This window comes from Parastagonospora nodorum (assembly GCF_000146915.1).
Source record: "Parastagonospora nodorum SN15 chromosome Unknown scaffold_14, whole genome shotgun sequence".
Classification (NCBI taxonomy): domain Eukaryota; kingdom Fungi; phylum Ascomycota; class Dothideomycetes; order Pleosporales; family Phaeosphaeriaceae; genus Parastagonospora; species Parastagonospora nodorum.
The window spans coordinates 23,799-38,136 of NW_001884562.1; the positions used below are offsets into that span (position 1 = coordinate 23,799).

At 53.1% G+C, this 14,338-nt stretch overlaps 6 protein-coding genes across 6 annotated transcripts; 4 read left to right on the forward strand and 2 right to left on the reverse strand.

Moving 5' to 3' along the window:
* Window positions 1-297: 297 nt before the first annotated feature.
* On the forward strand, window positions 298-1,495 carry SNOG_08989 (hypothetical protein; the record flags this gene model as incomplete). Its single annotated transcript, XM_001799240.1, has 3 exons — window positions 298-758; window positions 836-972; window positions 1,023-1,495. 3 exons carry the CDS (start codon window positions 298-300, stop codon window positions 1,493-1,495), a joined length of 1,071 nt encoding a protein of 356 aa, XP_001799292.1.
* Window positions 1,496-2,148: 653 nt separating this feature from the next.
* On the forward strand, window positions 2,149-3,977 carry SNOG_08990 (hypothetical protein; the record flags this gene model as incomplete). Its single annotated transcript, XM_001799241.1, has 3 exons — window positions 2,149-2,254; window positions 2,299-3,349; window positions 3,656-3,977. 3 exons carry the CDS (start codon window positions 2,149-2,151, stop codon window positions 3,975-3,977), a joined length of 1,479 nt encoding a protein of 492 aa, XP_001799293.1.
* Window positions 3,657-6,617, reverse strand: SNOG_08991 (hypothetical protein; the record flags this gene model as incomplete). The annotated part of the gene is made up of 4 exons (XM_001799242.1): window positions 3,657-4,802; window positions 4,965-5,444; window positions 5,489-5,956; window positions 6,003-6,617. The coding sequence occupies 4 exons, from the start codon at window positions 6,615-6,617 to the stop codon at window positions 3,657-3,659; spliced, it is 2,709 nt and encodes a 902-aa protein (XP_001799294.1).
* Window positions 6,618-7,680: 1,063 nt separating this feature from the next.
* Window positions 7,681-9,395, forward strand: SNOG_08992 (hypothetical protein; the record flags this gene model as incomplete). The annotated part of the gene is made up of 2 exons (XM_001799243.1): window positions 7,681-8,449; window positions 8,507-9,395. The coding sequence occupies 2 exons, from the start codon at window positions 7,681-7,683 to the stop codon at window positions 9,199-9,201; spliced, it is 1,464 nt and encodes a 487-aa protein (XP_001799295.1). The 3' UTR covers window positions 9,202-9,395.
* A 577-nt stretch (window positions 9,396-9,972) lies between these two features.
* SNOG_08993 (hypothetical protein) lies at window positions 9,973-12,356 on the forward strand (the record flags this gene model as incomplete). Its single annotated transcript, XM_001799244.1, has 2 exons — window positions 9,973-10,157; window positions 10,214-12,356. The coding sequence occupies 2 exons, from the start codon at window positions 9,973-9,975 to the stop codon at window positions 12,294-12,296; spliced, it is 2,268 nt and encodes a 755-aa protein (XP_001799296.1). The 3' UTR covers window positions 12,297-12,356.
* A 232-nt stretch (window positions 12,357-12,588) lies between these two features.
* SNOG_08994 (hypothetical protein) lies at window positions 12,589-13,602 on the reverse strand (the record flags this gene model as incomplete). Its single annotated transcript, XM_001799245.1, has 2 exons — window positions 12,589-13,432; window positions 13,490-13,602. 2 exons carry the CDS (start codon window positions 13,600-13,602, stop codon window positions 12,589-12,591), a joined length of 957 nt encoding a protein of 318 aa, XP_001799297.1.
* Between the last annotated feature and the right edge of the window lie 736 nt (window positions 13,603-14,338).

Below are 14,338 nucleotides of genomic sequence, written 5' to 3' on the forward strand. Positions count from 1 at the left end.
TACGACGGCAAGAGATCCATCATGCACCATTCTACATGTGGCTTTTTCTGCTGCCAGATCTTTGCGACCTTAGCAGCTGGTAATCCAATCGCTAGGTATTTACAATGATCCTAGGTATTCAACTAAGCTGATGGAATACAGCTCTAAGACCCTCTCGGAAGCGCCGCCGAGTTTGATCAAGCGCGACCCAAGTAAGTTCTGCTTTCCAAGATTTAAGCGGACTCATAATGCTGATTCCACATGCTTGCAGGTCTCGATCCCTCACCGTACCCTTACGGTACTGAACTTTCCAACGAAATGAGATGGAAGGGCTGGGATATGCCAGGCACCATTGCCGATCGCACCGATGGCAAACAGCTCCATGATGCCTACCTTGAAATGGAAACGTTGGCAGTCTACGCTTGGCAAGAAGCAGACGCAAAGACCCCGACGTTCAAACGCTGGTTTGCTGAGGCGGACTCAGAAAATGTAAAGAAGGTTTTGGAAAGGATGGTAGATCCAAAAGCTCTCGTTCCTGATACATTGCCGCGAATGAAAGACCGAGTGCTCTGGAGGAAAGATTTCTTGGATGCGTGCGACGACGGAAAGACATATGCATACACGAAGAACAAGAGCGGGAGGTTCAAGTTTTGCGACAAGGGTCTGAGACTAAAGGACATAACTACCATCAAGTGTGAAGACCTCGCTGGAAGCGGCTCGGACAGATACTCATCAAAGAAGATCATGAGTGTTGCCTCAACGCACTTGCACGAGGCTGTGTACGTACCGATGCGCCTACCTCCCCTCTCCTAACCCCTCTCTGGCATGCAACCACTGACATCTTCCATTTCGATAGGCACTGGAACAAAATCGGAAAAACGGCGTTGGGACAAGAAATAGTGGACAAAGCATATGGTGCAGCTAAAAGTCATCGACTTTCGGCAGCAGACCAGCTCATCAACGCAGACAATTACGCTTTCATGGCATCGGTAGGTGAGCATTGCGTTTCTATGGTGTACCCACTGACATCGCGGCTCAGGAAGCTTATCTCCAGAAGAAGGGATGCACATTCGTCGACCCCCCTGTGAGCGCGACAGACGAAGACGATGACCGACAACCAGACAGCTTCGACGGCGACGTAAGTGCTATTAGCATCATCTTGCGCACCAATGTCAGAGAGACCTTTGCCGACAACGACTGGTATGTCTACGAGATTCCCGTCGGCGTATCAGCACTTTGCAAACCGGAAGACCAAACCGTCACGAAATGGACGGCAGAAGATGGTCCCTGGCCATCGAACGGGCCAGATTGGCCCGCTGGAACATTTGACATAAACGTCGATGGCATGGAATGTCAGTACAAGAACGATGGCAGGGGAAATCCTGGGTCGCTTTGGTGCAAGGGACAAGATGACCCATTCACATGCTACAAGGACCCCAAGCTGGACAAGAGAGAGGGCAAATTCTGTGATGGCGGTCGCATCTACCAGCAACCATATGTCTACTGTCAATGGTAAGCGCAGAGTCATTGCACCGATCGCAGTAGATGCGCTTGTGATTGCATTTGATCCCGGAGTTAGTTGGGAGTTCTTGTTTTTCTTACCCATATCATTCATTTGTCAAATTTTTTTAGTTAGGTTCGCTGCTTGTAGATCTCTTATATCTTCCCTTGTATCTCATAGTGACAAAGAATGAAGCGAGAGACACCACTACATGATCGTTAGAGTTCCAGCCTGACAGATCGAGATGCGTAAATTGCTACAAGATTGCTGGCACCCCGCACGGCTAGCCTGTAGTGTTGCCTTTTCGGATTCTACGGAAAATTGTGCTGAGTGTGAAGGTGAAGATGGATGCGATGGAGTGCCGTTCGGGCAATGGTATTGTGAAGATCATGACTCCACCCGCACCCTGCAAGATCCCGCATCGAGAAGCATGCTAAGGCGCAGTTTTTGCTAGTGGGCGAAAAGCTTCAAGTATCAATGCAAGTAGCAAAGCATTCTTACTAGGTTGTCTGCAATGTCCGATGAAGTCGAGGTGTCTTGTCGAGGCCGTGGGGAACAGGTTACGCTGTCACGTGTGATCGGCGACTAGCGCGAAGTTCAGCGGCTCAACTCTAAAAGTTATGCGACACCATCACCTCTCACCAACCACACCACACTTCACACACAACATGGCCGAAGTCCAATCACCACCCGCGCAAAAGGCGATCGCGACGCCCGAAAATGTCTCCCTCGACCCGTCCACATCGCTCGAGCCCTTCCACATCGACCGAACTCGCGCCCATAACCACCGAGCAGACCATCATCACTCACCAACGCAGAGGGCAAGAAGGTCAAAAAGATCATCCGCCGCAAGCGCCGCCCCGCCCGGCCGCAAGTCGATCCCGCGACGTTCAAAACCGACGCGCCCCCGCCCACAGGCACAATCTTCAACATCTGGTACAACAAATGGTCGGGCGGCGATCGCGAGGACAAGTACCTGTCCAAGACTGCCGCACAGGGGCGTTGCAACGTCGCCAAGGATAGCGGCTACACCAAAGCGGACCGCACTCCCGGGTCGTACTTCTGTCTGTTCTTTGCGCGCGGGATATGTCCCAAGGGCGTCGACTGCGAGTACCTGCACCGGTTACCCACCGTCACCGACATTTTCCCGAGTAACATCGACTGCTTCGGGCGCGACAAGCACAGCGATTACCGCGACGACATGGGCGGCGTCGGCTCCTTCCAGCGGCAAAACCGCACGCTGTACGTCGGGCGCATCCACGTCACCGACGACATTGAAGAGATTGTCGCGCGCCATTTCCAGGAATGGGGCCAGATTGAGCGCATCAGGGTGTTGACAGCGCGCGGCGTCGCCTTCATTACATATCTGAATGAGGCGAATAGCCAGTTCGCGAAGGAGGCCATGGCGCATCAGAGCCTCGATCACACAGAGATTCTGAACGTGCGCTGGGCAACGGTCGATCCAAATCCGGCGAGTCAGAAGCGCGAGGCCGCGAGGATCGAAGAGCAGGCGGCGGAGGCGATCAGGAAGGCGCTGCCGGCGGCGTATGTGGCGGAGATTGAAGGGCGCGACCCGGAGCAGAAGAAGAGGCGGAAGATCGAGGGCGGGTTTGGGCTCGAGGGATATGAGGCGCCGGATGAGGTGTGGTATGCGAAGGAGAAGAGTGATTGGGAGGCAGCGAGGGAGATTGAGGCCGGTGGCTCAGGCGAGAGACCGATGATCGAGGCCGCTGAGGACACACAGCCGGAGATGCTGGCGCAGCAAGGTGGGAATGGAATTTTCTCTAGCTCTACGCTGGCGGCTTTGAAGGGATACACCGCTGCGCCTACAAACAAGCGGTCAGCGCCTACTGCAGGTCCGCTGGTTGGGTATGGCAGCGATGACGATAGCGATTGAGTGGGCGTTGCGAGAAAAGCATTTGTAGAATAGCATGCATACCGCACAGGAAAGGTCGCGGTCTGGCGTTTAGTGGTAAAATTGATACCCGTTCAACTTTCACTCACCTAATTCGCTTTCCCTGACATGTGAGCAATAGAAAATCAGTAACAATTGGGTATATCTAAGCAAAAACTCCAGAAGCCAAGAATGAATCAAAACGCCCTAATCGATCCAGCGCATCAATCGTAGCAAGGTCATCAGTCTTTCATCATCCATCAATCGTATCCTCGAACCAGCTCAAAACTGCGCAACTCCTTCTCTCTCACAGCCTTTCAGAAATCCTTCCCACCCATTCCCCCCGCCACCGACATACCTCCGTCCAGCCCATTTGCTCTTCCTCTCCTCTTTCTCTTCCGCCACATCGGCATCGTCTTCTTCATCACCCCTCAAACACACCCCACCATCGACCTCATCCGCCTCGCGAAACAAGCGCCGTCCTGCCTGTCTCTCGCCCTCATTTCCACTCCCACATCCAAAAGCACACGCGCGGCGTCCACAGCTCGTCCAGAACCTGTATTCAGCCGTCTGCGCCTCATCGAGAGGTTTGAGCGCGAGTAGGCCACTAGTAATTGGGCGATGGGACGTGTAGGACAAAATCGTGCCTGTGGACGTCAAGGGCGACGTAAGACTCGTTTCCGTCCCGTTTGCGATTTCGATTGCTGGGGGAGAATGCAAGCGCGCCATATTTGTGCGTGGCGAGGGCATACGCGATGGCGAACGGGTAGAGGGAGAGAGAAGGATCTTGTCGATCAAGCCCATGGAGGCGTAGTGTTCGTAGCCGTGGGATTGGCAGCGGCGCGAGGGACCGCACATGGAGCTTCCGTCCATGGACATGGGGCTGATGCTTCGGACCGCGACGCTACGCGGGGTGTCAGGTGAGGGAAAGAGTTCCCTTGCGGAGGGTGTTGGGGAGAGTGGGGTGGGGAAGCCAGGGTACTTTCGACCAATGTCTGTAAGGAGAGCGAGTTGGGATCGTAGAGGGTCGGGGCGAGAGATTGTGTCGATGCTGCCCATGTTGAAGATGGGACCGCTGGGGTAGATGCTTGTTGTACCGTCCAGGGAAGGGATTCGTGGCTCGTGAAGCATCTTCGCGTTGATGCCGTGACCATGGAAGCCACCATCCGTGAATGGCGAAAGTGGACTATTGCTTGAGCTTGTTCGTGGCGAGGAACCTTCACTGGTGATTCGGCGTAGCGCCTGCGCATCGATAGGGTTCATGGTTTCTGAACGGGCGAATCGAGCTTCGTCGCAGATCCAAAGACCACCGTACTGCTGCCATGGGAAGTTTGGTAGGAAATAGTCTTCAGGGTAGACGTCATAGCCAAGAGTGCGAGAGCGGAAGAAGGCGTAGACGTAGCGGCAGTCAGGAAACTGACGAAGGACCTAGCACGACTCATTTAGCATGAAAACGCACTGATGGGGCAGAAGACTAAAGGATGAATTGGGCATCTTCCATTTGTGGTCAAATGGCAAGCATCTGCTGGGTATCTATGCATGTGAAGAAGAGGCAGAAGAGAGTGCTTTGGAGGGTGAGGATATTCTCACATCCCAAGCAGGAAACAAAGGAGGTGTTGCCGTGAGCCTAGTCTCGTTAGCAAATGGAGCAGCATTTTCGAGCATTACCACGTACATCAAGATCTCAAACATAGCATGCTTTCTAAGCTGTCGCGCGCCCCGGCGATATGCATGCAGCACCTCCGGTCGAGCCGTCTGAATGTTCTTGCGACCGAGCAGCTTGTGCATCGCAGGGCTGGTCGAGTACATAGGATCGAAGACGACGAGGTTGCATGAGCCGTTGCGGTGTCGTTCGAACCCAACAATAGTGATGGAATGACCCGGCTGCTGGAGATAGATGGGCGGTAGTAGTGTTTTGTACACGTTGGAGCCGTCCTTAACGGCAGCTTGCGTGAAGTAGCGTTCAACCGCATCGAGAAGTGTCTCGTGAGCTTCGATCTTGCGCTCTTTCATATCGCTAAACATTTCCACGGCGCAGTTGATCTCGGAGCTGAGGAAGAAGGCTTGGGCCTGCGAAATCAGTATTGTGAGATGGACACCGTGGAGCAACTTACTTCAGGAGTGCCAATGTACTTCCTCGTACCTCGGATACCGCCCGTCTGGACACGCCCGATGGTGTTGATGCCCTTGTCCCAAGCACTCTCGATCAGCTCCTGCAGATTCAAGATGCCTGGAGTGCGTCCCGGGAACTCTTCGTGGCCCTGAGCCTTGGCACCCTGGATGTAAGAAAGAAGCATCTGGATGTTCCTATAGCCGCAGAAGCCACCCTCTCGAGGCGTCTTGCCGACATGGAGGGTGGATGGATGACAGTAGTAAGCTTCCCTGACGGAACGATCGAGAGCAGAAAGCTGAGCAAGGATTGGTATGATGCCTGGCGTCTCATTCTGGACCTGCTCTTGCTTGATAAGGCGGCCATCACGGCCAATACGGTTGACGGTGGTGATCTTGGGGCCGGCAGCGAGTTGTTCGTATAGCCAGTGTGGCATGCGCTCTTCCCAAGCATGAGGTCCGAGTTCAGATTTCTGTACGCGTCAGCATCTGCGATGCCCCAGTTGCGGGATAACTCACACCGAGACGCGCGCTCTTGTTGGGCGGCTTGATCGATTTTTCCGCCTTCGTGAAAGGGTTGAAGGTTAAGATGCTGCGGGAAAGCGTACTCTTCTCACTGCTGCTGGTATTGCTTCTCTTACGGTGGCCATGGTTTTTTCCATGGCCGTCGGCTTTCTTCAGGGCGTCTGGTAGATCTGTGGTAAAGTGGTATTCGGAAAACGTATTCTTGGTAAACGATTCATGCGGCTGGTGTGCTGCCAAGGTCTGCATTGCAGCGGATGAATAGTGAGGATGATATTTGCCCGTAGTCCCGTTGTATGATAATGATTCTGCGGCGTGGAAATCGAGATGGTCGTTAAAGTCTGCAAGAGAAACAACCTCGCCGCACTCGGGCTCAGGGCAGGTAACCATGTCTCCTTCGTCGTCGTCAGAGGAAGTCGTGTCTGGGGTGTCTGCATGTGCGTGCTTGCGCTTCGGTGCTGTGGGTAGGGGCGGCTCGACATCACCGTCAATCTTGAATGGACTGTCTGTGGTATGCACTTGTTCAAAGTGAAGTTGCAGGATATAATCATCAGTGTGCAAGACAGTGAAGGCGCACATGGGGCATTCCAGCAGCTCCGTCTCGCCCGCCATGTCTGCCGGTTTCACGTTCTGGTGTTGATGTGAGGTGGTGATGGGGTTCGCAGTCTTGTGGGCAGTGACAATTGGCGGTCTGCTAGCGCCAATCTCCAAAGAAGTCGTCACCGCATGCGCATGCTACTTTTGTTGTTGCGACAATGCTGCTGAGCTATCGTGGCGCCCGTGGCTTAGCACAATGGACGCGCCTCAGATGCACCGCGGCAAAGTCCCCACATTGGCGAATGCCGAACGCGATTCATTCGTCATTCGTCGAAAACGCTCTCAATTACGACGTATCTACCTACACTTCGCATTATTACTCCAGCATTGAAGAGGACAGAACAACACCTGCCTGGTTGATGCGCCTTGCCAGTGTGTACGTGAATCTCATGATATGGCATTGCCTGTCTGCATCGCGGCTGTTCAATCCTCCATCCCGACTATTACACGATGCACCCCCGTGGTCTTGTTTAGTCGTCCTTCACCATAGTTGCTCGCCGCTCGCTGTGTAATCGCTCGTCGTTGGGTCCATGGGGTATCTCTAGGCTGTTGCGCACGGGAGGCAGCGCCTGCCTCGGAATTCCTCATGGCGACAACTACGTGCAAGATCCTCTTAACATAAAGACATAGGGTCATTGCTGCAAGACATGTTGAGATGTTTGAGTCGAAAAGCAGGGGAAAACCAAGACACGTCTTAGCATCGATTTATCGCACATGACTATGATAATTTGAGTACACTGTGATTTAGACCTTACCATCCGGTACGTAAATCACAGTAAGTACTTGATCAAATCTTTAAATGAGGACATTGGGGAAGCGGGAGGGTGGCATACCTTGAGCTTTTGTAGTTTGCGTTCGATGACAGCATGATCCTTAGTTTTGAGACGTCGTGATAGGGCTTCCCGATGTTCCTCATCTAGATTTTGAAACCATTCTTCTTCTGTCTTACCAACATTCTTGCATTGCTTCCTTGACGCGTGCGCCTGGCTGCGCAGCCCCGTGCACGTCTCGAGGTCATTGGCTGGCTCCACGCGCCAAGTTTGCGACAAATGTGCAGCCGCTGGAATTGAGCCTCCCAATGTCAATCCACACACAATGCCTCCAGCGAGTTCGTTGGCCTCGTTCAGCGAACACGCGATGCAGACACATCAATTTCCGCAGCTATGGTGCTTCCCATGCAGCCGAAGGGCAAAGAGACTGGTTCGAGAAGCTGCGCGCTGAAATGCTGGGGCGGCCCACTCACATCACGCGCGACTATGTGAATACGGACACGCACCACAAGCTACAAGACACGCTCAAGCCTTTTATGCCCCCCGGTTGGAGCCGGCGGCGTATTGAAAGGGGAGCAGCGATTGTTCCCTTGGGCCACCATCTGGTGTGGTTCAATTCGTTTCTGCCCGAGGACCAGCTGCTGCCAGACGGCACCGATCCACTGCAGAGTCCTGGTGAGCCCTGGGTTCGGCGCATGTGGGCGGGAGGCGAAGTGGAGGCGCGCAAGAATGTCTACTTTGACCACGATAACGGATTCATCATCGACCAGCACATGATCTGTTCGGAGCGCATCACAGATGTGCAGAAGAAAGGCTCCGACGTCAAGCTCTTTGTCACCATCGAACGTCGCTATGCAAGGCTCGACAGTCTGCTCAAGGCATTGGCTACCCGCAGCTGGAAACAGACACCTCTAGACGCACAAGCCCTGTTCCGGCAGCAGATAGCTGCAGGCGAGGAGTGGGGTGACGCGATTCTCAAGGAGGAGCGCACTCTAGTCTTCTTGAAGGAAAAGACGCCCGTCGAGCAGGAGGCCATCGCCGCGGGAAGCCTTCTCCCCGTCAAATATCTCGAAATATGTACGTTTCTTCGACCCTCCACGCGTTACAGCACGATACCATGCTAACGCGCCACAGCGCCTGGAGAGCCCGTCTTTTCTCATACCCTCACTCCGACGCGCGCTCTGCTGTTCCGATACTCGGCGCTGACCTTCAACGCCCACCTTATCCACCTCGACCGAGACTATGCGCGCAATGTCGAGGGTCACCGCAACATGCTCGTCCACGGTCCGCTGTCCCTGACATTCATGCTGCAAGTCTTTTGGTATTGGATTAAGAGAGAATTTGGCAACAAATATGTCATACTCTCTCTCAAGTACCAGAATCTGGCACCTCTATACTGCGACGAGGAGATGCGCATATGCATCCGGGAGAGTAAAACATTCGATCAGCGAGCATCGTATGTTGTTTGGATCGAGGGCCCCACTGGCGGCGTTGCGGTCAAGGGCAAAGTGCTTGTGATTGAAAGAGTCCACACACCCAATGCGATCAAGCCATCAGCGGATAGCCAAGCTCAACGGGAACCAGCCCCCACGAACATCAGGAAAGTTAGGACTGATGGCCCCATCACAGAAGCAGCATCAAGCGCGAACACAGATGTTGAAGGCACAAAAGATCAGTCGATAAATAACAGCACAACGCCGATTATAAGGGAGGACTCAGTTGCAAGCGCATCGCCACCTGTGAGGATGATCAAGCAGCCAGTACTCAGGAAGATAGCGCAGTTAGAACATCGTGGTAAGAAGAGCCCCCCGCATCGATACGGCTTATGAAACGCTTCCTTTCATGTTTGGGGGTTGTATATTTACCAGATGCTCAACTGGCGGAGGTGTGGAACAACGGGCTCCCGGAAAACGCTGCCTTCCACGGAAGACGTAGCGCTTGTCACCACTTCGAGCAAAACCAGGGAATCATATGGCACATACTTCAGGCACAATATCGATATCATCAATATCGAACGAGGCTCATCTCTTGCAGGAAAATCCCGCAGACGCTAACAATGATGTGGCAACCCACCCTTCCCCCCTTGGAAGCATGGCGTCATGTTTTTTCCGAGCTGACAGCTTACTTTTCGCATCTTGTGTTATTTACATGGTTCATCGATACTACGCTGGGGAGAGAGACTCCACCTCCCAATGCTTCTTTGGAGTGTAACATTCCTTCTCTATGGCACCCTCACTACTCGCGTGAAGTGAAACTCCGTCGACAAGATCGCTTCGATTATGCACAACCAAAATCCGAGGCCGCCAAACTTTGCGCTCGTCACAGTTCGCCTAGCCCGGCGGCAAAATATTGTATGAACTGTCCGGTGGCAGCAATAACCATGTATAGTGCTGATCATCGTTGTGGGAACCCCTTGGTTTGCGCGGGGTAGTTGCTCTCGACGCTGGAGGATGATGCTGGCTAAGGCGCCTCGTCGGCTAATTGTGTAATATGCAGGTACTATCTGAGCCTTCGAGCAGAATACATAACGTTCGGGTGCTGCGTTAAAAAAAATGAATGCTGACGGCGTTCATACTTTTTGAATTTAGTCTGCGTTCGAGATGCATTTCCTTTCAGCATTGGTTGTGCTTGGTGCCTCGCTGGCAAACGCAGCCATCGGACCTGATTGTGCCAATGGCCCATTAAAGGACAACAAAATCTGCGATGTGACCGCCGCACCCGCAGAGAGAGCTGCGGCTCTAGTCGAGGCTATGCAGACAAACGAGAAGCTTGACAATCTCATGAGGTGCGCATCAACATATGACATGACACTGCGGGAACTGACAAAACCAGCAAATCAAGAGGTGTTACCCGACTAGGCCTTCCAAAGTACAACTGGTGGGGAGAAGCACTTCATGGTGTAGCTGGAGCACCTGGTATCAACTTTACTGGAGCTTACAAGACTGCAACATCCTTTCCCATGCCGCTGCTGATGTCGGCTGCATTCGACGACGATCTCATCTTCAAGATCGCCAACATCATTGGCAACGAAGCGCGAGCATTCGGCAACGGAGGTGTAGCTCCAGTAGACTTCTGGACCCCCGACATCAACCCGTTCCGAGACCCGCGTTGGGGCCGTGGCTCAGAGACGCCCGGCGAAGACATAGTCAGGATCAAGGGCTACACCAAGCATCTCCTCGCTGGTCTCGAAGGCGACAAACCCCAGAGGAAAATCATTGCTACGTGCAAGCATTATGTTGGCTATGACATGGAGGCCTGGGGTGGTATTGATCGCCACAGCTTCAATGCCAAGATCAATATGCAAGACCTGGCCGAGTACTATATGCCACCCTTCCAACAGTGTGCACGCGACTCCAAAGTTGGCTCATTCATGTGCTCATACAATGCCGTAAATGGCGTACCCACGTGTGCTGATACATACGTCCTACAAACAATTCTGCGTGATCACTGGAACTGGACGGAGAGCAACAACTACATTACCAGCGACTGCGAAGCTGTGAAGGACATCTCACTCAAGCACAAATACGCCAAGACGAATGCTGAGGGTACTGGTTTAGCTTTTACTGCTGGTATGGACAACAGCTGCGAGTACACAGGTTCCTCAGACATCCCTGGAGCATTCAACCAATCGTACCTCAGCATTCCGACCATTGACAGAGCGCTTAAGAGACAGTATGAGGGTCTAGTGCGCGCTGGCTACTTTGATGGTGCTGCAGCCACTTATGCCAATCTGGGTGTGAAGGACATCAACACGCCAGAAGCACAACAGTTGTCCCTCCAAGTCGCTTCGGAGGGACTTGTCCTGCTAAAGAACGACGACACACTTCCACTGTCTCTCACCAATGGCTCCAAGGTCGCAATGCTCGGCTTCTGGGCCAACGATACCTCGAAACTCTCTGGAATCTACAGTGGCCCTGCTCCTTACCTGCGCTCGCCGGTGTGGGCAGGCCAGAAGCTCGGTCTCGACATGGCTATCGCCAGTGGCCCTATTTTGCAGCAGTCAAACTCGTCTACCCGGGATAACTGGACGACGAACGCCCTCGCCGCAGCTGAGAAGTCCGACTACATCTTGTACTTTGGCGGTCTCGATCCCTCCGCTGCTGCCGAGGGATTTGACCGCAATAGCATCGCCTGGCCCACCGCACAAGTCGACCTGATCAAAAAGCTCGCAGCCATCGGCAAGCCCCTTGTTGTTCTTGTTCTCGGCGACCTGATGGACAACTCTCCTCTCCTCGAGCTTGATGGCGTTAATTCCGTTATCTGGGCCAACTGGCCTGGCCAAGATGGCGGCTCGGCAGTCATGCAAGTCGTCACCGGTGCCGTCGCAGTCGCAGGCCGTCTTCCCATCACACAATACCCAGCGAACTACACTGAGCTCAGTATGTTGGATATGAACATGCGCCCCAGCAGCAGCAGTCCCGGCCGCACGTATCGCTGGTTCAACGGCGCTGTGCAACCATTTGGCACAGGACTTCATTACACCACCTTCGATGCCAAATTCGCGGCAAATTCTACCATTGAGTACGACATCAGCAACATCACAAAAGAGTGCACAAATCAATACCCCGACACATGCTCAGTTCCCAGCATCCCCGTGGCCGTGACGAACTCGGGAAACCGCACATCTGACTTCATCGCTCTGGCATTCATCAAAGGCGAAAACGGTCCCGCGCCGTACCCGCTCAAGACGCTGATTAGCTACACGCGCGTGCGGGACGTTAAGGGCGGCCAGACGAAGAGCGCGGAGATGCAGTTGACGCTGGGAAATTTGGCGAGGGTGGATCAGATGGGTAATACAGTGTTGTATCCGGGCGAATACACTGTGTTGTTGGATGAGCCGACGAACGCGGAAGTCAAGATTGTGGTCAAGGGTGAGGAGACGATATTGGATAAGTGGCCGCAGCCGCCTGCGGACAGGCAGTAAGGTTTCGTTACTTCGATCAATGAGCAACACTTTGAACACAATTAATTGTTAATGCTGATGGGACTTCCTGTTGTTCCAGCCGCAATCACGAGCTTATGCCACGTTCCGTAATCCTACACAGCAACCCAGATTGCTTAACAAACCAGAATCCCTCAAGCTCCCATTTCTTCTCCGGTGCAACCAACTCCACCCTAAATCTCCTCAGAATCTGCGGAACTAGCTTCGTCATCTCAAGCATCGAGATACTCTTCCCCAAGCATGTCCTCCCACCTGATCCAAACTGCCCACATCATTAGCACATACACAAAGCATCCACAACAGGCAAGCAACTTACGGCCAGAAAATTCCTCTCCATCAACCTCAACTGCGCAGGCGACGCCTCACTCCACCTCTCCGGCCGAAAAACACCTACATCATCTCCATACACATCTTTATCCTGCGCGACGACCCACGGATTAATACCCACTACCGTGCCTTCAGGCAAGAACACGGACGCAATAGACATTCCGCCAGCCGGTACCACGCGCTCGAGAAGTTGGCCGCACGAGGGATGCATGCGCATCGCCTCCTTGATGCAGAGTTGCAGATAACTCAGCTGGTTCGCTTCGGCGAAGGTGATGGGGTCAGAGAGGTCGCCGCGGGTATGTGCGGCGTCGATCTCAGCGAGGAGCTTAATATATGTGCGCGGGATTTTGAGGAGGTGGTAGAATGTGGCGCGCAGGGATATGGCGGTTGTGTCGGAGCCTGCTAGAACATTGCCTGTTGCGTGGCTGAGTAGTTCGTCGCTGGTCATGGCTTGCCCGCCGTCTTTGTTGGAGCGTTTGAAGCGCGCGAGCATGTCTTTTAGATCGTCGGACGAGCTGCCTACGGTTTGGTACCGGGATAGCTGCGTGCGCGCGAAGTCGACGATGAAATGTGTGGTGTTGAGGCGGCGCACTGATGGGAGAAGGTTTGCGATGCGCGAAACAAAGCGATTGCCTAGGAGGAACTTGTGCAAGGCGGGGACTTGCCCGACGATCGAGTTGTAGAATAGTCGGCCCTCGATTGCTCGTATGATTCCAGAGATGTCTTGTTCTGACTCCATAAAGCCCATGCAGTTGGAAAACGTGATGGATGTTATCACGTCGAAGGCGTACCTTTTTGGCTATGCTTAGCTGCTATAGATGTTAAGATATGTTCAGAAGAAGATATACCAATGCAGCCATTCGCCGAGATCGATACCCTGGCCCTGGAATCGCTCAAACTTCTTCTCCAATATCTTGATGCAAACATCAGTCATAGGTTCCAGCTCAACGAGCGATGTCATAGAGTATGCATTCGCTACTGGGCGCTTCAGTTGTCGATGGTAGGTATTGTCGCGAACTGAGAAAACAGTCGGTGTCAATCCAGATTTGGTGGGGACATCGAAAAGAGTGTAGCAATCGCTCTTTATTTACGTCAATATGATTCACATTCGCAGGAAATCTGTTGTCGATCGTGTTAGAATGGCAGCTTACTTTATAGAATTTGCTAGCGATACCATAAATATCAGTAATACTCGCGGCATCAGAGACAGATACATGGTTTGGGCCGATCCTAACTACAGGTCCGTATGCATCGTGAAGCTTTTGGTGTATAACAAATTGTTTACCAGTCGCCGCTGTCCAGATACGGTAGAGTGGTGTAAACTTGGCAAACAAAGGACCGGGGACGCTCCGAAGGTGTCGAACTCGAACCCATAGTAGCCTTGCAACTGTGACCACAAGAAGACATATCACAATAGAGTGCCAGTGGGCGTAGACAAATATCGCCTGATTCTTCATAGCAAGTGCACAGAAATCCAGATAAGAAGTCGTGAAGTGCAATGTCTTGCCGAGAGCAGGTCGCAACAGCTTTCCACGTTCGATATAAAGTGCTTGAAAGGCGCCGAAACCTTAAGAAACGTCCCGAGGTCCCCACATCCTCAGACAATCTGACAATCCGCTTGCTCCCGGACCCCTCACACCACCTGTGCAGCATGCGCACGCTCAATTTGTGACTGGAACGGCCCGTTGCCTCGCTAT